General features: G+C 41.8%; 3 protein-coding genes across 3 annotated transcripts in view; all 3 read left to right on the plus strand.

Annotated features, from left to right (window-relative positions):
- Positions 1-666: 666 nt before the first annotated feature.
- LOC117758613 (probable G-protein coupled receptor 139) lies at positions 667-4,793 on the plus strand. Its single transcript, XM_034580440.1, has 3 exons — positions 667-777; positions 1,510-1,621; positions 3,784-4,793. Exons 2-3 carry the CDS (start codon positions 1,543-1,545, stop codon positions 4,791-4,793), a joined length of 1,089 nt encoding a protein of 362 aa, XP_034436331.1. The 5' UTR covers positions 667-777; positions 1,510-1,542.
- Positions 4,794-6,210: 1,417 nt separating this feature from the next.
- Positions 6,211-11,240, plus strand: traf3ip2a (TRAF3 interacting protein 2a). The gene is made up of 10 exons (XM_034580443.1): positions 6,211-6,297; positions 6,718-6,759; positions 6,856-7,356; positions 7,954-8,096; positions 8,204-8,385; positions 8,485-8,573; positions 8,661-8,729; positions 8,822-8,926; positions 10,018-10,092; positions 10,645-11,240. The coding sequence occupies exons 3-10, from the start codon at positions 7,156-7,158 to the stop codon at positions 10,789-10,791; spliced, it is 1,011 nt and encodes a 336-aa protein (XP_034436334.1). The 5' UTR covers positions 6,211-6,297; positions 6,718-6,759; positions 6,856-7,155; the 3' UTR covers positions 10,792-11,240.
- A 5,754-nt stretch (positions 11,241-16,994) lies between these two features.
- Positions 16,995-21,761, plus strand: part of rev3l (REV3 like, DNA directed polymerase zeta catalytic subunit) — a 64,044-nt gene continuing 59,277 nt past the window's right edge. The window contains exon 1 of the mRNA XM_034580444.1: positions 16,995-17,635. Within this exon, the coding sequence (XP_034436335.1) occupies positions 17,497-17,635 (139 nt within the window). The 5' untranslated portion in view covers positions 16,995-17,496. The remainder of the gene's footprint in view (positions 17,636-21,761) is intronic.

A 21,761-nucleotide genomic window follows, 5' to 3' on the forward strand; every position in this document is an offset into this window, starting at 1 on the left:
CCTGGCTCCTAAATGGTGGAACAAGCTCCCCATTGACATCAGGACAGCAGAAAGTCTACACATCCTCCGACGCAGACTAAAGACACATCTCTTCCGACTACACCTTGGTTAAGAAGATGATGTTTAATAAACCACCATCAACTCTGGTGTTTAAATATATTTTTGGGATTCTGTTTAGTTGCACTTATATGGCACTTACATGTTGCACTTGTAGTTTGGCTTTTTGAAGCTAATGTACTTACATGATTCTTGTTGTTCTGGGTTCTTGTTGTTCAACCCTCATGGTTGAATGCACTTATTGTAAGTCGCTTTGGATAAAAGCGTCAGCTGAATGAAATGAAATGTAACAGTTGGCTTTCAAAGAACATTATTTCAAATCAAAAGATAGTTTTGCAAAAGACTTTCCTACAAAAATCACCACTTAAAGTTGATTCATCAAAAATATATAAAATCTCATTTTAAATACAAGGGAAAAAACTATTTTAATTCACAATTTTGTTTCATTTTTATGAGCCATTGGTTTCACTGAGTATCACACTGAGTATCTCCTTCAGGAAGAGTGGATGCCTCACCTAATTCATGGACCATGTGAATCCCTCCTCCTGAAGCTCTATAAGGGCAGCAGCTGAAGCTGTCTCACACATCCTCCTCTTATCACTGATAGTCTTGTCTTTGTGGAAACGTGTCCAGCAGACATGCACCTCTGAGGACAGAGCCACTTCTGCATGAAACCTTTCCAGTCCCGGGAGGACACCAAGGAGGAAACACACACACCAGGTCTGTCTGTTTCATTTATCACTGATCACATATTTTCGCCCAGATGAAGATAAATAACCTGTATCATTTTTAATAATGCACAGAAAGGTCAAAAGGGTAAATGAAACATTGTAACTTTCTTTAATTTTTTTAAAGGTTATTTTGTCAACTTTTCGTCAGTCTTGAAAAACAACCATTAGACAGATAGCTATTATGATCTGTTAATGATCAGGATAAATGTGGATGCTGTTATTATGTAACCTAGAAAAGCTTTTTACAGGCAGTTTTGATTGAAAAAAAGAACTTGTAATGAAAACTGCACTGCTTTCTTCTCAGTGACTCTCAGGTGAGACCCAATCAAAGCTGACTGATTCATTTTCACCCAGCATTTATTAGCTTGATGGCCAAGTCGAACTTTTATGACTAAGTTCAGTTTTTTTGCTGTAACGTGTAAGAAGCAGTAGGATCTCTCTGGACCAGACCAAATGTATGTTAGATACATATCCAAAGCTTAATAAATTCATATTTCTAAGATGTAAAGACTCTTCCTGAATTCACATTTTACATTGCAGTCATGTAGTTGATGTTTTGTATTTACCTTCAGTTTTGCTAATTTTAAATGTGAAATCAAGCCAACTGATAAAAAGCTCCAATGTGTATAATAGACCTTTACCAGTATTTGTTCACCGTACCTCCGCTCTCTGTGGCCAATCAATAACAGCTCCTCATCCGCCTCTAATGGCTTTATTGCAGGTATTAGCATGTGAGAAATTGCCTGGCAGTGAAATGGAGGAAGCCAGCGTCAACATCTTTGTCACTGTTCAGAAGATCTACTACCCTTCACTTTGCATCATGGGTATTCCAGGTTGGTAGCTTAATTAATCTTTGGCTTTTCCATGTCTGAATAGGTGTTGTTGGGGATCATCAGTGTCAAAACACAAAAAGCATTTGTAAGTTATTAATAACTTATTAATTGTATCACTTCTACTCTCAGATAACTCCCATGCACACAATATGACTCACTGCCCTCACAGCATTCGGGTCCAAACTATTTATTAATAACTTACCAACATGGCTGCAGGCCTATTATAAGGACATGGAAGGAGCCTGGGAGATACATTTACATTCAAAACCACATTCAGATGAAAAACCTGGCATCTACTTGTCTACTTGCATTAAGCACATTGTTGTTGGTGCTATATGCTTTTCCACATATTGCACCACAATGATAAATCAGTGTCATACGATTGTTTACTTCTGCCTCTTAACACTTAGAAAGAAAAGTCTGTTGAAGCAATTTTTACTGACAGAAATTATACCTGCAGTGGCCGTAAGTCCTAGTGCAGCCACAAGGGCGCAGTACGCTACAAGATGAATGTACATATAACGACATATTTTATAGGACAGATTATTGTTCTAAGATCAGATGTATAGAGAGATTTCAGTATAGCTGCATTTCCATTGTAAGAACTTTTCCCAGGAACTAGGAATGTTTGCATGAACTCTGTGCGTGTTCACAGAGACCACGCATTTCGTTTCAAACTCTTTTTGCTGGACAACACTAGCAATTTGCCTCTCCTCCATGTTTGCTGTTGTTATAGTGTTGCACATACAGTGTCATCGGTGTTGTATATTCTTCTACATTACCATGGACTTTTAGACTGGAGCGAACAGCTTGTTCTAGCCGTTATCATATGTCAGCCTAACCGCCTTATCTCCCCCTGGTCCTTAGACCACGCTGGAAATGCAGGCACACAACAGTCTGCAGGAACATTTTAGTTCATTGACAAAATTTCCAGAGACTGAAATTTCCTGGTACTTTTGGTCAAAATGCAGCTTATCACTCCACTGTCCATTTTGAGCTGGTTGTCAAGCACTGCCATGCTTGTCCTGACGGCATGCCCCTGCTGTGTGTGATACTGGGAAAGTTCATGAATTGACACAGGTTGTAGCCCATCTCTACAGTTCTCATAAACTACTCTCTGATATAGAAGTAAAAAGCAGCTGATTTTTAGTAATAAATACATAAAAGCAAATAAAACCAGAACCAAGAGGAGAGAACACATAAATCCAGTTGAAGCTGCTCTGCACTAGTTGCTGTAACACAGAGGATTGACTTTAAGGTTCTCTTGCTTATATTCAAGGCTCTGAATGGGCTAAGACAGAGTTACATAGCTGACTCTCTAGTTAACTATGTCCCCTCTTGAATCATCTGCAGCAAGTCTATAAGAGGTTCCCAGCAACAGCCGAAAGAAACGCTTTTGTAAATTACGCTCCAAAGTTGGGGAGCAGACTGCTGCTAAATCAGAACAGCTAATTCATTTAACGTCTTAAAAATAAAACTTTGTTTCAGCCTTTAACTAGATATTATACTTGCTTGTGCTCTTATAATTTTATCACTTTATTTCTGCATTTTTACTATCTTTTTTATTTCTTTTAAATGTAATTTAAACATGTTCTTATGTTTCTTAAAATGTGTTCTCTTCTTATTTGAATTACATTTTATCATGCTTTTATTTATATCTATATTGTATGTAAAGCACTTTTACAAGAGTTTCTTGTATGAAATGTGCTTTACAAATAAAGTTTATATTATTATTATTATTATTATTATTATTATTATTATTATTATTATCAAAACTTTGAGATTGAAGAAAAAACCTTTTGGACACTACCTGCGCAACACCACAAACCAGACGGACAAAGTTGGCTGGTGAAGACCAGACTAAAGGTAAATCAGACTAGACTGCTTGGTGGACTTGGATTGGACAGTTTGTCAGTGAGCCACAATAAATTAAAATGATTCCTGGAAATATCTTAATGTCTGCAGGATGTTTAAGAAAGCAGTTGTTTGCTGACACATCTGCCATAACTGGATGATGCTGTGTCAGATGCATTTTTTGCTGCTGCTGCCTCCAAGTTGCCAAAAAATGTATATTGGTAAATTAATCTTTAACAACTTCATGTAGCACCAGACAAGCGGTGTGTATTTATCTAAACTTCTGTATTCTTGCCTTTCCCTTCCAGCCAACCTCTTCACATTCTATATGGTTTGCTTCCGTAACTGTGGGATGTCCCACACAGCAACCATTTACCTGAGCTGTCTGGCCATTGTGGACACCTTCTACCTGGTGTGGGTGATCCTTCTTGACCTGACCCTCACCTTTTGGCTACTGCGGCCCTTCTGGCATTCCCAACCCTGGTGTGGCATCCTGGGATTCCTGCAGTATGGATCACTGTGCAGCTCCTCCTGGATAGTGGTGATATTCACCATCGAGCGCTACCTTGTCCTCCGCAGCACAGTAGCCAAGCACCACTTCTCCCAGCCCTGGGTCACTAAACTGACCTGTATTGCTGTTGTCCTCGTGTCACATCTTGTCTCTGTGCCACTGGGCTGGATCAATAATGTCACACCTGTTTCCTCCCTTGTGGACGGGGAGAATGTGACACAGCCCAGGTGTCATTACCGTGATGAGACCTACACTACTGTTATAGTGTGGATAACCACCTTCCTCTCTGGAGGAATACCCATTGTCCTGGTCATCATCTTCAACTACCTCATAGGATATCATCTTTGCCGTGCCAGCAACCTCTTCACCAAGGAGGAGCGCCGCGTCATGCATGGGAGGAGCACCAGGGGCATGTTGAGGAGGACCATTCTGCTGCTGGGCACTGTTTCTGTGACCTTTGTTGTTCTCAGCCTTCCTCGTTTTGTCACATACTGCATCCTTAGAACCAAGTACAACAACGAGTACTTTGACAGGGACGACTACAGAATCCCAATCAATGTGGCCGGAGACTTAGCCAACATGCTGCAGAACCTTAACTCCACCACCAACTTCCTGCTCTACTGTATGGTCAGCCGGCGCTTTCGACGGGAGCTGGTCCAGGTGGTGACTTGTAAGGCAAAGGCACGTGAGCTGGGCTCTTTTCTCACCCATACTACCATGAGAGTTTTCTCAGTGATGGATCATAAGGCGTCACCATCCAACAACCCTGTGACTGTGAAGCTTACTAATCTCAAACAGACAGAGTAGAAAGGAACCAGAAGAAAAGACAAATATCATAATGGGTATAATCGTTGGAGCCTAAAGGTTTAGCTTTGACCTTGGACGTGTAATTTTACAGAAAACGGAAAATGGAACCATGGTCAATAGACTTCCTATATATAGAGCTTTTCTAGTCACAAAGAACTCAGCGAGGCCAAGGACACCTGGACACACGCACAAGGCATGCTGAACTGGGGATTGAACCACCACCCCTCTACTATATAATAGATCCACTCTACCTCCTGAAACACAGCTGATGCTGACTGCATATCCATGTCCATGAAAACTAAACAAAAGCTGTGGAGAAATCAACTAGTAAAAGTTATCTCATAATTGCTGTTTTTAGCCGTGCTAGCAGAGAAACTCTCAGGATTGCAGTGTTGGTCCTTTCAACCACAAGACCTTGTGGATTGCCGTGAAATCTGGTCTCCAAAGAATGAAGCCTTAAGACTTTGGTGATTCTCTGACCTTTCATCCATTAGCAGGTTCTGCTGGTTGTTCAAAACAATTGTAATATTATTCATTGTTCCCGGACAATGTATTCTAAGGACTTTACTTTTTCACTATTGCCACATGAGGTCGACCTCTTTGGTTTTGAGATAACTGCTCTCGGAATCTTGCCTCACACAGAATTCATTTTCAATATCTTTTATAATCCCTAAACAATTCATCTTGCATCATCATCATCATCAGGTAAAAAAAATGTCCAATAGTTTGCTTTGTGAGCGTATGACCCATCAAGCTCATCTGTAGTTTTTGTGCTGATTAATGTTTGCATGCATTATAAGATGGTGATAACTTTATACCATGAGGTTAGCAGGCTGTGTTGACTTTTAGTGTGTCCACCTACAACCTCACAGACCTGACAATAGACTCTTTGTCTCGTAGATTATACAACACATGTGAAATAAATGCATGAAATACGCACTCATTGTAACAATAGATGTGATCAAGTAAAAATCCATAAAAGCCATAGGATGTTAGTCTTTGGTATTTAATTGTATTTTCTTAGTCATGTAGGTCCTGTGTGGCAGTGTCATAAAATAAGTTGTCTATTAGCTTTGATAATGTTTCACTGTTAATCCAAAACTGATGAAGTTCAGTAGTATTGTCACTTGTTACGTCATTTGTTTGTAAAAATTTGAATAAATGTGTAAATTATATTCATGTACATATCAAGTGAGTTGTTTACTAGTCGTCTTATTGTAAGTTACTGCTTGAGGATGTTGTCTTTTTCAAGGGTTGGTTGAGAGTGAGGCCTGACACATTTCAAATCATGACAACAGTTCAACCTGGCCGGCTGCAGAATGCTCCTGCTGAAGAAACAACCTGATTGGCAGCCGCAGTATCATGCCCCGCATTATTTACATAAATGAGTCACGAGGCTTGTGAGCTTTGCGTAAAACAGAAAAGGACAAGCAGTGGGAATGTTTCCTGTCGGCTGCAGAACAGGTTTGTGCTGTGGCTGAGGGATAAGACATTCTATGGAAAGGTAGGTGTGGGCAGTTTATGAAGTTTACTTTATTCTATGTATGTGTATTTACAGGGGGAAACTTCCTGGAAACTTTGGAGATGTTTTTTAGAAGACATACTTGACATACTTTAAGTGATTTTGACCTTTGTACTTGTTTGCAGGTATCGAGTTGATATGTTACACCCTAGGAACATGTACAAACTACTCTTCAGAGCAGTTTATGTCTCGTTATTCTGTTAATTATTATACTCAATCTGTTATTTACTTCTTCTTCCTCGGTGGTGATAGACTGTTAGGAGTGGCTTTGTTGTTACAAGTGTAGTGAATGTGAATCTCTTGACTGAAACTACAGTTGTCTTCGTGCCGTGTACGTGTCTCTTTAAGGACCTGTGCAGTATTGAATTCCTTAAACGTTGTTTTCATTTTCACTATAACCAGGGACAACAGACTTTTGCGCTGTAAAAATGGACTCGTTCAAAGGTAGGAAACAAAAGCTGCTCTGACTCATACATCTGTCCACTTTGTCCAAATGTCTTGTGAGTGCAAACCTGTCTTCTTGTTCGCTCCTGTTGTCAGGACCTTGCCCTCATCAGAGTGTTCCTGTTGAGACTGATGAGAGCATGTCGTCCTCCACTCTGGACTTGGTCTGGCCTCCTCCTTGTAACCAGTGTAGTGGACATGTAGAGACCAGCAGAAGGCCACAGGACCATGGCTGTGAACCACCTGGAGAATATGATGCCGGAGAGAGGACAGTCCTCGAGAGCCGCTTCCAGCAAGAATCCAGAGCCGCCTGCCGTGCTTCCCCGGAACCTAGCTTTACACCCCAAACACACTTAGGACACATGAGACCCCCCCAACCTGCAGGCGTTTGGCCTCATGGCCTCAGAGAGCAGGGGATACTCTATGAATGGCAGCACAGGGGGAACCACAGTAGAGGCTTTGCAGGCCCTTCAAACTGGCCACAGGACTTCTCTGTGGAGGAGGCAGAATGCTTGGAGGCCCCTCTTCCACTCATGTCTGACAATAACTACACCTCCTATCCCCATCCCCATGTCCCATCACAATACCCTGCTCAGTGTAAGTATTTGGTTATCAATAGAATCATGATTTTTTTTAAATATATGACAACCTGATTCTAGAAGGATATATATTTATATAACACATAGAAGAGTCACTGAACACAGGATGAATGTATTTAACAACATCACAGAGCAGCTATGGCTGTAGGCTGTGTCTGTCGTCAAGTGCATTACTTCCTTGTGTACTGTATACCTCATGTTCCCCTTGCTTTTCAATAGGTGGGTCTCACTGTCTTAATGAGCGGTTCACCCTAAAATAATTTCATCTGTCAGTCTCAGTGGAGACTTCTAGTGTCCCATGGCAATTATCCAATAGCCAGTGTCATTAGTAGAAGGCTATATAATATCATAATAGTATACCAAAAATATAAAATGGTGTTTTTTAAAATATTGATAATCATGAGTAATATTGACTGCAGGCTACACCAACCCAATTCTGCTGTTAAATTGACTTTACTTAAAAAGTATTAGATTCTTTACAGATCTGGTAATCATGACAACCCTGTTATCGTTTGTCTGCTGCTCATTGTGTTGTGTTGTGTTAAAACCGGTCCAAACTAGTAAATCATGCCTGCACTCCCATGTTTCTCTGCAGGCCCCAATCCAAAGCAGGGGGCTTTTCCCAGAAATTGTGCATGTTGTCCTCCGAGAGACCTGCGCCGTCACAATTATCGTTCTTGTCATCATAAGCATGGCTTCCCAGCAGATCCACACCACGAGCCTCAAGACCACCAACAGGAGAGCAGGTGCTGTCCTGTTTGTCATGATGATCCAATATTTTCCGGGTTGATTCATACAATACTTTTCACATGAATCACTCTCAAAATGTTTCTTGTTAATTCCCTTCACAGGAGAGTCTCCCAAAAAAGGCAACAACCTCAAGATGCCCCAAATGCCTCATCGCCTCAGTGCATGGCGCCTCCTAGAGATGTGATGCATGAGGTCAGCGTGAATTGCTCATTGCGGCCAGGTCCAGGACCTCCCACAGGGGAGATCAGGAAGACCATTAGCCTGCCTGAGGAGTGTAGTAAGTCACATCCAGGTCCCTGCATTAACATGCTGTTGTGATGTTTCTCCCACTAAACCTAAAGCATGTGTGTGCTAAGGATGTTTCACTGATTGACAGGGAGTGTTTTCATCACGTATTCAGTGGACACAGCCAACGAAATTATTGTTTTTACCAAGTTTCTGACTGATCAGGGATTCAAACCAGCAGTAAGTACATTCATTTCACCCATCACCTCTGCTTCCTGGGGATTTTCCATACAAATACTCACACACTGCCTCTAAACCTCCGATTAGATTGACATCTTTGATAATCCAATCAGGAGAATGGGTATCACTAAATGGATGGACAGACATTTGAATGATGTAAGTCTGACCGTTCAACTTGAGCAGAGAATAAATCCATTCATAATGTAGTCTTCTGCTAAATCTGACAATGAGATAATACTTTTTCACAGAAATCCGTGCTCATCATTGTGGTCATCAGCCCCCGGTACAAAGAGGACGTGGAGGGAGATGGAGATGATGACCATGGGCTGCACACTAAATACATTCACAATCAGGTAAGCACTTGCTCCACAGCTGTCAAACGCCAGAAAATATTTGCTTGCAACATCCCCTCATGTGGTCGGATCATGTCATTGCACTCCCTCCTCCCACGTGGGAGAGGGGAATGAGGAAATGGCTCCTGGGACTTGAAAACAGGACATTTCATTCCCCAGCTCCACCCAGTGTCCTCTCACTCACAGTCCCACAGTGTTTAGTGTGTCCCAGGTGCTGAGACTGTCTGTAAGGCTTCCACAGCTCCACGCTGCTTAGTCCAAGTCTGTCTGCTAATCCTGTTGTCTATTGATGATGCATCTTATTGTTATCAGAGGAGAAAATGAACGTCACTTTCACGACTGTCGGTCAATCAATCACTCAAATTTGATATGGATAGACCATATTCACAAATCACAATTTACGGCATAGGACTTCATGAGGTGCAACATCCTCTGTCCTTAACCCTCAGCAAGAGTGAGGAAAAACCACCATAAATCTATTTAACAGGAAAAACACATCAGAGAGAGTCGCAGGTGAAGAAACCCTCTTCCCTGGACGACAGAAGTGCAATAGACGCTGTGTGAAACAGAGCACGTCAACAAAATAACAACATTAGCAAAATTCTAAAGAAAAGACAGTGTCTAAAATAAATGGAGAGGCAAGGAAAGTATTTATTCAAAAGAAAAAGACTGACAGAGATAAAAGGGACAATTGTAAATGTATATGTAGACAAAAAAGAGGGGTGTCTGCCTCCTGAACTGAAAGTGGGAGATGATTCCACAGGAGAGGAGCTTGATAGCTGAAAGCTCTTGTTCCTACTCTTCCTTTAGAGACTTTAGGGAGGACAAGTAAGCCTGAGTTCTGGGTGCGCAGTGCTCTAGTGGTCTGATTTGGTACTATGAGCTCTTGAAGGTATTTCTCGGATGGTCTGCATTATTACATTTCTCAGACTATAAAGAATGCTTCAGTGGGTAATGTGAAGGCCACAGTGGCTCTCATTCAGCTCACAGTAAGAACGAACATTGATTTTGTTGCCTGTTTTATTAATTGAAACACTTTACGGTGGTACAGCTCTACGAACACTGAATATCCTCTTTCGCTAATGGCACAGATCCAAAATGAGTTCATCCAACAAGGCTGCCTGAACTTCAGACTGGTACCTGTCCTGTTTCCTAATGCAACTAAGGTACGTATAAGCAATGTGGTCAAAAGTAATTGGTCTGTGTTTATCTAGCACTAGTGTTGATGACCACGCTATGTGCATCTATGTGCAGCACTTTCTTTATCACACGTCACTCACACACTGCCAGCACAGTTGTTGGGGGCCATTTGGGGGTTCCATACTGCCCATGGACTCTTTGGCACGCAGGTTGAACGATTGACCTTCTGTTAAGTGAACACACAAGGGGTCACTTCACACACATATACATACAAGAGTACGGCAGTCCAGTATATACATCAAACTAAATCTAAGCTCAAAATACTTTCCTCCTAACTGGAAATAATGTTTATAATACTCTCTCACTTTGCAAAAAGAATGTATCCTCTCATTCTGGACATCCCAAGTAAAAACTTGCATGATGTGGCTATAGCACAGCAAATAACAGAAGAGATGAATGTAAGAAATTACATCAAACATGAATTGGAAGACCTACAGGTATATGGTGAGGGGTATGTCAAACTGATCCTGTAAAAGAGATTTTACCAACTGACCCTCTGTGCTTCTTCTGTGTCACAGAGACATGTCCCCAACTGGCTCCAGAGCACCAGGATCTACCGCTGGCCCCAGGACACACAGGACCTGCTGCTTCGCCTGCTCAGGGAGGAGCGCTACATCATCCCACAGCGGGGGTGTGACCTCACCCTCACTGTCCGGCCCCTCTGAGACAAACTGAGAAGTGAGATATACAGAAGCACATTTAAAGGACACGGTTTGTTTTGTCAGAAGCCCGCCACTCTGTCAGTGTGACTCTCATGCTTCGATGAAGACTGTTACTCCAGCAGCAGATGAGCTGTACAGCCTTTACCTTTTGTCACTTGTTTTCAGATGACCTTTCATTCTACGTCCTCGATGATAACGTCTGAAATGAGAACTAACTTATAACATATCATGTATCAGAAAATCATGTTTTAATTCGACTGAGAACATCATTTTCTCTCTGTTATTTTCCATCACAACCTTCATCTTTATATAATGAGCAGGAAGCCAAGGAGAAATGGTTTGTGTGTGTTGGATATTATCTGTTGTATTCTCTTACTTCTTAAAAGAAAGTGCAGACTGCGTTCTCATGTACATTTTGAAATCCTTCTTTAATAAAAAATAAATAAACAAGACAACATGCACATTCATTTACATGTATTGAAAAGCTGCTCTGATGTGTCTGATTGGGCAGTTTGTTGGAGTGGCTGACCAGGCTTTCATTTGTTCATTCTTTAGCCACCTGCGGGCAGTGGAACAACCTGTAAACACAAGACCTGACATAGGACTACTATATAATAATAATAATAATAATGATCCTCGTCCTTATCATAAGTATTATTACTACTGTTATTATATTGTTTCACTAAAGGACAAAAACAATAATAAAACAGACAAAAAGCTCAATGTGCATAATTTAGAGAGGTTTTTCTGGCAACCTGACAAATGTAAGTCCAATAGTCACAGGTTAGATTAAATAACGAATGACGAAACAAAGTAAATGTTAAATAATCTTTTTCTGTAGGTTCATCACTGCCTAAGACTCCTTTCTCATTATATTAAGTCATTAGATGCATTGTTAGAGAAAAATATAAAGTGTAGCCATCTTTATTCAAGCTAGCAAACTGTTAACTTAATTGTTTTCTATTTTAAGTTTTTTACAACGCATTGTTTGCCAATTTATGTTATCAATTCATGATATCGTCTTTATTTTAATCAAATGATAAAAATATATAAAGCTTCAAATTGTTCAAGTGCCTTACCCCACAGTGAATCAGTGTGTATTGGTGAAGCATGTGTTTAACCAGAAGGTGGCAGCATGTTCCACAAAATGAAAACACTCCCAGCCTTTTGTGACTTCGTGCAACAGCTCCCATTAAACATTTAGCTTGAGCTTCTATTACTGATGTTTTATTATGGTGTTACTTAGGACCAGAGGATGTGATGGTGGGGCACCGGACACAAAGTAACGGAAACATCTGGCGGTTATGTTTCGCTCCATCTCTCTGATAAGCCTGAGTTGTTAGGGCCATGTTTTGCTCTGCACTTCATCTTTTCTGTTACCCCGTGTGCACAGACCTGTTCAGTCGGTTTACCAAACCTGACAGAAATGATTTGCTCCAGCCAGTGTGTGTGTGTGTGTGTGTGAAAGGGATTCCAGTGATGTCTGTAAACACTTGCTCTGCCAGGTCCAATAAATCAGATGTTTGTTATTGTCCTAGGACTGGTGTGCCACCCTACTCAGCCTTATCTGGTGAGTCCAGAGCAACCAGACACAGATATTTCCTCAACAAGGCCTGGATCCCCTATTTCATCTACTCTGTTCCTTGAACACACACTCCCTGCACTGACTCATTTTAGGATTTCCTATACATCTACAGTATATTCATGACAACGTGCATCAGTCTATTGAAGTGGCCTTTAGGGACTAAAACAACCTTGATTCATGTCTAAAGAGAGGAGCTCTTGTCCTATCATATCCGGACTTTTGAGTTTTTCCAGATCTCTTAATACATTTCCACCCCAACTTTCTCCCAAAAACTAACATGAGTCTTCTCTGGTTCCAAAAGGACATTAAACATCCACTGAAATCCCCCTAAATGAAGAGTTTTATTGACAAATGTTTTGTTTCAGGATTTTCCTCACTAGTATTATTCTGGTTGCATGTATCGTACAGAGTGATGGGTCGAAAAATGAAACATTTAACATGAAAGTCGATGTTTGAGTTCAGAGACAGAAAAAAATATTACTATATGTTTGTTTTCCACTTAGGTAGCAGCTTTGACTGCATCTCATGGTCTAAATCAAAAGTTTATATTTTCCAGTCATTGTCATGACAGCGATGTAAACACCAGCAGGTAAAGAATTATTTACGATGCAAAGCCATCATCTTTTTTTATTCCATGCATTCTTCTTCCTTTTCCTGCTAAGTCAAAAGTCACCCACTGACATGCGTTGTGCTGGTAGTGAGAGATAAGGAGTGGGCGGCAGAGGTCTGGTCATTTGCTTCTTTCTAACTCCACTACCCCAGAATCTCTTCATTTTCAAGTTTGTCAGCCCCAGCCCATACTGACAGGTGACATCACGTGAGGCAAATTACTAGAGTTCATGCACATACTTGTTAATCCCAATGACCTCATCACAAGTCACGTATGTGTTCCATGGAAAATAAGTCTTATAAGTACATTTCTCAATTTCAACTGTTGAACCGAATTCTTTGTGCACTGTCAAAAGAGTTCTCCTTCAGCAGTTTGGGATCAGAGCCATGTTCTGCGTCTGAGTGCAGTTTGGAATGACATGGGGTTGACTGCTGATGTCTGAATTTTAGAACACACTAAAACAAGTGTTTTGTGATTGGCAGTGAGTACAAGGTGGAACTTACACCATCACAGTTTGAGGCTCGGCTCAGACTGTGGCCAACCATGCTTAAAATGTATATACACTCACTGTACTGTAATGCTCCCACCAACTGCCTTACAATGTATACATCTATGATATTTCGCCATATGCTCATAGGTCTTGTACGTGTTGCTGGCAAATGCAAGCGGATGCCTGCTGATTGGTTCATTAAGAGGGCCAGGCTCTAACTCAAGGTCAGCACACACTCCAGCAGACAGAGGCTCCGTCCCCATTGAGATTAAATGCAAATGAAATGTTTTTCATCATCTGGGAAGTCGATGGCAGCCATGTCCCGAGTATGAACCAGACTGAGCCAGCTGTTCAAAGAGCGTTATGGCTCTTTCAGTGCAGAGGAGAGAGCAGCGAGCTCAGCACATCTACTACTGATGCCTGCCATGAAAAGGCTATTACAGGAAAGTGACCGGAATACTGAGCAGCTCTGATGACTTGTAGGGGGGGCGGCATCATAAAACCAGCCTAAAAGGCAAGATAAGCCTTTAATTTCAAAGTCACTGTATGTTTCTTCATAGAGGAATGACAACACTAGAATAAAATGTAATTTATGTATTTCAGATTGGGTTTCAGTTTGGAAGATATTTTTGATTAATCTCTTGTCATGAAACAAATTAATTGAATCCAAAAGTCAAAACCAGTATTTCACTATTTTGTCACCGCTGAACTCACGAGTCCAAATTCCTATTGAGGCACTTCCCCCTAAGAAATACAAATCTGTCTTTGGTCTTGATCACATTTTCTATGTTTATGTTTTCTGCAATGTCATATCCCCACATTTTGCTCTAACTCCTATTTTAAGACTGACGCGAAAACAGTATAGTTTCAGTATATCGATCTTAAGTATATTAACTGTCAAAATACACTAATAAAACAGAATCCTAAATGAAGACACCATGTTAATGTGTCAGATAATGTCAACTTCTCCACAGGTCATTAAAACCCCTAAATGCACAATATGTCCTAAAGAGGCAACATGCTGCAGAAGACCATGTTCAGCTGTCTATAATATTAATCCTTGTCCTTAAGCTCTCAGTCATAGCAGCTTTCCTGAAAAATCACTCAATATATACAAAAAATATAAATATTTGATAAATTACAACACATCAGTGTTAGCCTGTGGCGACTTTCTGTTTATATCACTGTACATTGTGGTGATTTAGTTTAATCTTATATATCAGCATTATATTCCCTTGTATTTTCAGTTTGTATGTGGTACTAAAGCAATTCAATTGCTGTTAATAGAATTTTTGATGAGGCCTAAAATATTATAAAACATAGTTTATCAATGTCTTTATGCATGTTTCCTTATGTGAGATGCTTTGGGTGTGATACATACGAGGACATCTTTCCTCACTCACATGAAATATATTATCCAATAAAAAACGTGTCCCTAACAAACCTCCAGAGAGGAAAATTATGTTTCCTAGCTCTTTGATCTGGGTCTCATTCTGGCTTTGATGCTGCAGTGGCAAATAAGGTGAAAGGTTGTCAAGCTCTGCTCAATGTTCCAAGGTCCTGTTTCCGGTTTCTATGTTTAAACGTATTCCGTTATAAAATAAGAGTCCTCCAAAGGTATCTGTAAGCAGGGATGGGCAAAGATACATCCAAATGTATTTTAAACTAAAATACCAAGTACCCTAATCTAAGAGTATCAAAATAAACTACAAAATACACAAATAATAATAAAATAATTAACTACTGTATTCTTGTATTTAAAAAAGAAAATACTTTCCCAAGGGAGCATGAAATCACATTTGATACTATGTATGTGTTTATATATATATATATATATATATATATCAGTCTATTTGATCTATCGTATACTGACCCAGCTGATTAAGTGGACCATTTTTGAGAGCAACAGCTAACGAGGCATGACATAATTCTGTCATCCATCAGTCAACAGATAGTTCAAATAGTCTGACCTACAGAACCTGTTTGGTAATAAAGGGTCTACCTCGCACCAGCAACACTGATGACAATGACAAACAAGTCATTCATAAGCAGACAACTGATGGCACCCTTATCCATAGAAAATACTTTCTAAGTAATTAATGAATCAATCATTAAATTATTAATCATAAATATAATATTTAATTATGTGTCGACCCACTGAACTGAAGGAGTAGCCTACAAACCAAACTCTTACTCCTGTGAGTAGCATTGCAGCATTGCTTGATTACCATTTATGAAAGTATTCTCCCACTGAGCTTACATTGTAATTTAATTGTAATACTGGGCTCAAATTACACAAGTGGCTTGTCAAGTGTGAGCCTTAAAATAATGTGAAGAGTAACTTAAGGGTCAATAATTGAGCTTTGAGTGTGGTTTAATGGACACAAGCTGTTTGTTTTTGATATTATTTAAATGTACTCGTCAACAATATCATTGGTTTTAATGCATGCTTTTTTTATCTTCCACAATTCCTTTCTGACAAGGATTTTTTATTTAATCTAAACTGTGATTCTATCTATTTGGTATGTTTGAACACGTTCCCTTCTTGTATTTATATTAGAAACGTGTTTTATGTCAATGCTGTCCATCTAGACCAGGACTGCCTTGCAGAAGAGGTATTATATTGACAGTGTGTATGGGAGCTGCAATTTGTAGTTTTCTATAACTAATAACATCCTTATATTAATATATTTTCGTAGCGTGTTCACTTTAAGAAACTCCAATTTTTTCCCCTCTCTAAAATAGTTTCCCTACATTTTTTCTTCTGTTTCCAGCAGATTGCTTCTTGTTTAGGAGGTGAGAGGTTTTTAAATCCTTGTCTATCGTCGGAAATGTGTCCTCCTGAACACTTTGGAAACCTGCTCTATTGAATTCACCATAATCCAAAGCAAAGATCCAGCCATTATTTTCATGCTCAACTGACACAGCGTGCACATCATGTTATTTTAATCAATGCACGTCATTGATATTAGGTTATCACATGAATTTGGTTTGTGGGGATGACAACACTTACCGTATTGTTGTCCTTTTGTACTTTTACCACTGCTAATGCCCGTGTAGTTACTTTAATCGATGTCTTACTTGTTTTTTTTCCACATATTTCATTGAATCTTGAATCTTTATTGTTGGACCAAACAGGACGTTTTCTGGTTTTACCGGTATCTCCTTACTGATATTGAGATGCAGTTTGTGGTAAACGACCGTGCTATTCCATCCTTTGGTTTTAGCAAATAGTAATTTATAAGTAAAGAAACAACATATAAAGGATTAGTATGCCGTAAAGAACCTCTTGATATGTGGGCACTTACGTCCACAAAACCACCAACTGTGCCTCTAAATGTATTGGCCATGAACAACTGTACCAGATGTGCGCTTTGAAAATGAATCACTTATTTTTAAAACGGGTGCCTTGAATCAGTGAGCTCGCGACTCCTCAGCGTTGCTTTTATTCTGAAAGCTGCAGCCGGGTGTAGCAGCCGCGTGTGTTGTGTCGCGCTTGCTATCTGTCACGGGTTAGCTAACGTGGGGTTAGCCTGTTATGGCAGCGGAGGGAGAAACAACGGAGGGGCTGTCTGATTACACGGGACTGGCGAAGACTAGTTCTGGGACGTGATTCGGAAAGATAACGCCACATACCGGAAGCCCGGGGAACGTCTTCCTGGCTGGAAACCAAAACAGTAGAGAGAGAGCCTCAAATCACCGGACAGCCACAGTTAGTGCAACATGGACCCGGCAGCCGCGGAGCGTCCGACATTCACCGGCCGCCGTCGAGTGTAGTTCTCCGCAGCCGCAGTCTGACTTCAGCGGCTGGAGCCACGGGAATCTTTGTTCGGTTTTTTTTTTTTTTTCCTCCATGGGACACGGTCGGGCTTCCCCGCCGCGTTGTCGTTGTTTCCCCGCCGCTGACAGCTCTCCCCTCGGTTGGTATCGACTGGCCGACGAGCCCCCCGCATCGCATGGACTCCTAACAGGAGTTTGTTGGCTTTTCTGTGGGTCGGCTCCTCTCTGACGGACGCGGCAGTCATGTTTGCGGTGCGCATCGTCACCGCGGACTTCTATCTGGCGAGACCCGTGAAGGACCTGGACGTGTGCTACTCTGACTTCAGGGAGAGCGACGTGAAGAGAGTGCCGGTGGTGCGGATATTCGGATCAACGCCCGCAGGTCAGTCACCCGCCCGCTGCCTGTCTGTGTGTCTGTGTTCTCTACATTGAAGGTGATGCTTGTTGTGCTTCCAGCGCCGCACCACGCGGCAGCGGCTGCAGTTTGGAGCGCGCGCGCGCCCACACACACAGGCACATACGTTCACATACAGTACATGCATGCGACGTGTTGTTTGGGGGAAACGTGACGGACAGTTTGTGCACGACGGCAACAGGAAGCCGATCGGGGTGTTGACACCTCTGCATGTACAGTCTGTGGCGGACACGCACGCTACCAGCGGCGTGCACCGCTGTTGCTCTGCAGCGGTGGGAGACCTCCTCCGCTCCCCCTCCCTCCCGCACGGCTCGGCTTTGTTTTCGCTGTCCTGCTCCATCATGGCCCGGTGGCGGCGCAGAGCTCGGGCTCCCGGGGCTCGACTTTACACCTCTGCCGGCGGCCACATGTGGCATTCAGGGACAGCTCGCACTCTGCCTCTATGGTGGTTTATATTTGGCTGAAAGCAACCTGTGGAGTGTTGACACGGGGTTGATAACGAAATGCTGCCGCCTCCTCGGGCTTTTTCCACTTTTACGGAAACGAATAGACCAAAGAACAATGCGGTCATCACCACATTTAAATGTGGTTATTGAAGCAATGTAAACAGCAGAAGACATGGATTGAACATCTGCAGCAGAGGACGAGGCTAAGGTGGGGGTTATGTAAAAGTATGTGCTCCATAGAACACAGTGCAATCTGAAAAGGCAGGAGCCATCATGCACAGTCGTCATAATGGAAATAAGAAAGATAGTCGTTATTGATAAACAGCGTCTTGCATCGTGTGAAAATGAAAAGCACAATGCAGACTCGCATTTTTCAGATCGTCATATTGAAAAATGTCATTTCGTACAGATAGCTGCAGTAAAAATTGCAAACAAAAGAGAGGTTTGATTTTCTATGGATCAGTGTTTTTTCTTGGGCTCTGGCCCATCCTGTGCTCTCTAATAAAGCCATTACAACTGAGCACTCTGGGTACCTTAATCCCCATGCCGCAAAACAATAGAATCATTTCCTGCACAATGGCTCGGCATTAGCATTCCAGCCAAATCCCCTTGCGATTGTCCTGCCCCTCTTTAACCCGTTGTGACAGGTGAAAGCACCGTTGCAGGGGACTGTGTCTGGGTTAGTCCACAGTGGTAATGAAAAAATGGTAGTCAAACTTGTCCCACATACTGTGTCAGTGCTCCTCCGCAGGGCGACCTGGAGCACCCAGCAGAGAAGGATCCACCTCATTGAGGATTAAAGGCTTTAGAGCAGACAAATGCAGGACAGTGGGCCTTGGTTAGGGTCAGGGTGTCGCGTCTAATTTGGTCCTGTCATAAACCTGCAAGTTGGCATGCAGCTGTGTTGATGTGAAGGGGCTACAGACAGACAGACTGACACACACACTCACACTCACACTCACACTGCAGCAGAGGCAGTCTGGGTATCCTGTCAGGTGAATGTATGCTAAACAGCAATCCATCAGCACTGATTCAAGCACAATATAACCTAATTAACATATCACTGCAGTTAGGCTCTCAGGCATGGAGGTACCTAGTGCACTGATCTAAAATTCATTTTATAATGCATGACTGGGACTGCCCGACATCAGTAGCATCATAATATAAAAGCATTATCTAAATAATAACCTTCAATTTCGTTTCAATCGCTTTTCTGAGCTTGTTAGACAGTGCCAGCAATAGTGTTGCAAGAGAGTGTGCAATTAATTGTTCAGTTGTTACATTCACGGACAACAATGAATTCTTCAAGTCATTTTTCAAGCAAAACCCCCCAAACATTTGCTGGTTCCAGTCTTAAATTGTAATCTTTAGCTGCTTTCACACATGCCATGAACTCAGGAGAACCTCCAAACATTCTCCGAAGGGATGTATGTGAGAGCCTCCAGACTTTCTGCAGAGTTTCTCCATCTGGCCTCATCGTAATACCCTGCAGAAAGTCCAGAAGAGCCGATGTGAGAGGACGGCAGGAGATCCTCTGCAGGAGTCACGCGAGTGACTGCATTGATGACATTTCTAACATGCAACAGAATCAAAAATGAGGAAATAAAAGGAGGTGTGAATCTCCCGCTGTTGTTCATGTGTGAAAGGCAAAAGCCGGAGAAAGTCTGGACCCAATTCTGCGGACATCCTCCGGAGTTCATGTCTGAAAGCTGCTTCAATTATACTGATAAAACATTGATGTCTGATGTATTAGATACGTGTTCAAGCATCACCCTGGGCTGTAGGAGAATTGAGCTTTCATTTTCAGATATTCTATACAATAGACTAAAACCCAAACATGTGCAAATTACAGTGATGCATCACGTTTTGTATTTATGCCTGACATCAGGGAGTTTGAGTTTTTCCGAAACAATTCCATAGAAGCCCACATTCTATTCCTGATCGAATCTAAAGCTGAGTTTCCACTACACAATTTTCCAAGTCTGCAGATTTCTGTGCAGTTGAAACTACATGACTTCCTGTTGTGTGATCGGGAGTTTTGTAGTTGTGAGTTCATACTACACGACTGACCAGCAACAAAGGGTCACACACCACACGATCTTTCACCAGAGCTGCTTTCAGACATGCACTGGACTCGTATTTTCTCCGTAGTAGGTGCATGTGTAAACACAAATGTCCGGGTGAGACACTCCACAGTTTCTACAGACCTTATCCGCCTGACCTCCTAGTATATAGTTCGTAGAAAATCAGGAGAATCACATTTGGGATCCCCCGCTGGATTCACTGTGAGCCAGTGAGGGTTGATGACTCTTCTAACATGTGAATGCGTCTGCGTCATAGTTTTGTTTGGCGCCTAGTATTCCATTAAAGTGAGCCAGCTAGCACACTAGGCCTTACCTACAGTACATGGAATGCAGCCATTGTTAATGTTATTAATTAGTCCTTCTACTTCCTGCCGCTTTCCTACCATGAAGTGAAAATGGCTGCTGTGAACAGGGTTTACATGCACAAAGGTGATTCCAGAGGAAGCTCTGATACAGGTGTGATAACTGTCATAACAATGCTCTCAGTTGGAACATAATCTAGATGCCAACAACTCTCATCACGTCTGATAAGTTATTGCTGCTGGTATGTGGCATTGAAACATTTCAATGTCCCATTGAAGCTTTCACTGATAAAAAGTTTACACAAACACAGTAGCTGGCATTGTTTCTGTTGTGGTTTGAATCCGAGTCGGTGTTGTTTTGAGTCACAGTATTAGAGTAGCCTTTCTGCAGTTGGTGTGCTGTAGTGGGAGCCCCGCAGGTTTGCACAGTTTGACTATCCTCTTTCTACGTTTATGTGTCACTTGTGGCGAGTTAGCTCAGCGTTTTCAGAAACAAAATTACATCACCATCTGGAATACATTGAAGCCGAAAGGAATCTCTTTCTGTCCTTCTCGGTTTCTCTGTAGCTCAGAATCAGGCCACACCCAGCTAGAAAGAGTGACTTTTTAATATTTCCTTTTGCCTTTATGGTGTTTTTATTGTTTGGCTTGAAGGGAGGAGTTCATGAGCAGTTTTGCTCAATGTGTGCCGACTTTTATCTCATCAGTGTGTTTACCCTGATCTAAGCGGCCAGTACATGAGCACCATGTGGCTCTGGCTACAACCCCAGGCCTCATATTCCCTGTCCTTTCCTGACCTAAGCCGTGCGCACTCCCACCAATCAGCCCTGTGTAATTCGATGCCACGCTTTCTGCCCCCCCCCCCCTCCTCTCTCTTTGTTAGAATTCAGTGGCTGGTCTTCCTGTGCTGCACTCATCCTATAAATGCATGCCCATCTCTGAAGTAGCTCAAGGAGAGGAGGATACAAAACACCTTGTTGTGAAAATTGCACCCCTGATTTATGCTTATTAACTATCGGTAAGGTTGGGTATTGTAACATTTTTTATCGATTCTGATTCCGATTCTGCTTATTGATTCCGGTACTTATTGATTCCCCCTTTCGATTCCAAAATGGTAAAAAAAAAGAGGTCAAATGTTTAGATTACAAGTATGTCTTTATTGGACTGGACCGATGCACAGTAGCTGTGCTTCATGTTACACCGGGGCAACAGTAGTAACGCCTTGTGGTAGAAGGCTACATTACAAAAGAAAACCCACACA

This window comes from Hippoglossus hippoglossus, chromosome 24 (genome assembly GCF_009819705.1).
Source record: "Hippoglossus hippoglossus isolate fHipHip1 chromosome 24, fHipHip1.pri, whole genome shotgun sequence".
Taxonomy (NCBI): Eukaryota; Metazoa; Chordata; class Actinopteri; order Pleuronectiformes; family Pleuronectidae; genus Hippoglossus; species Hippoglossus hippoglossus.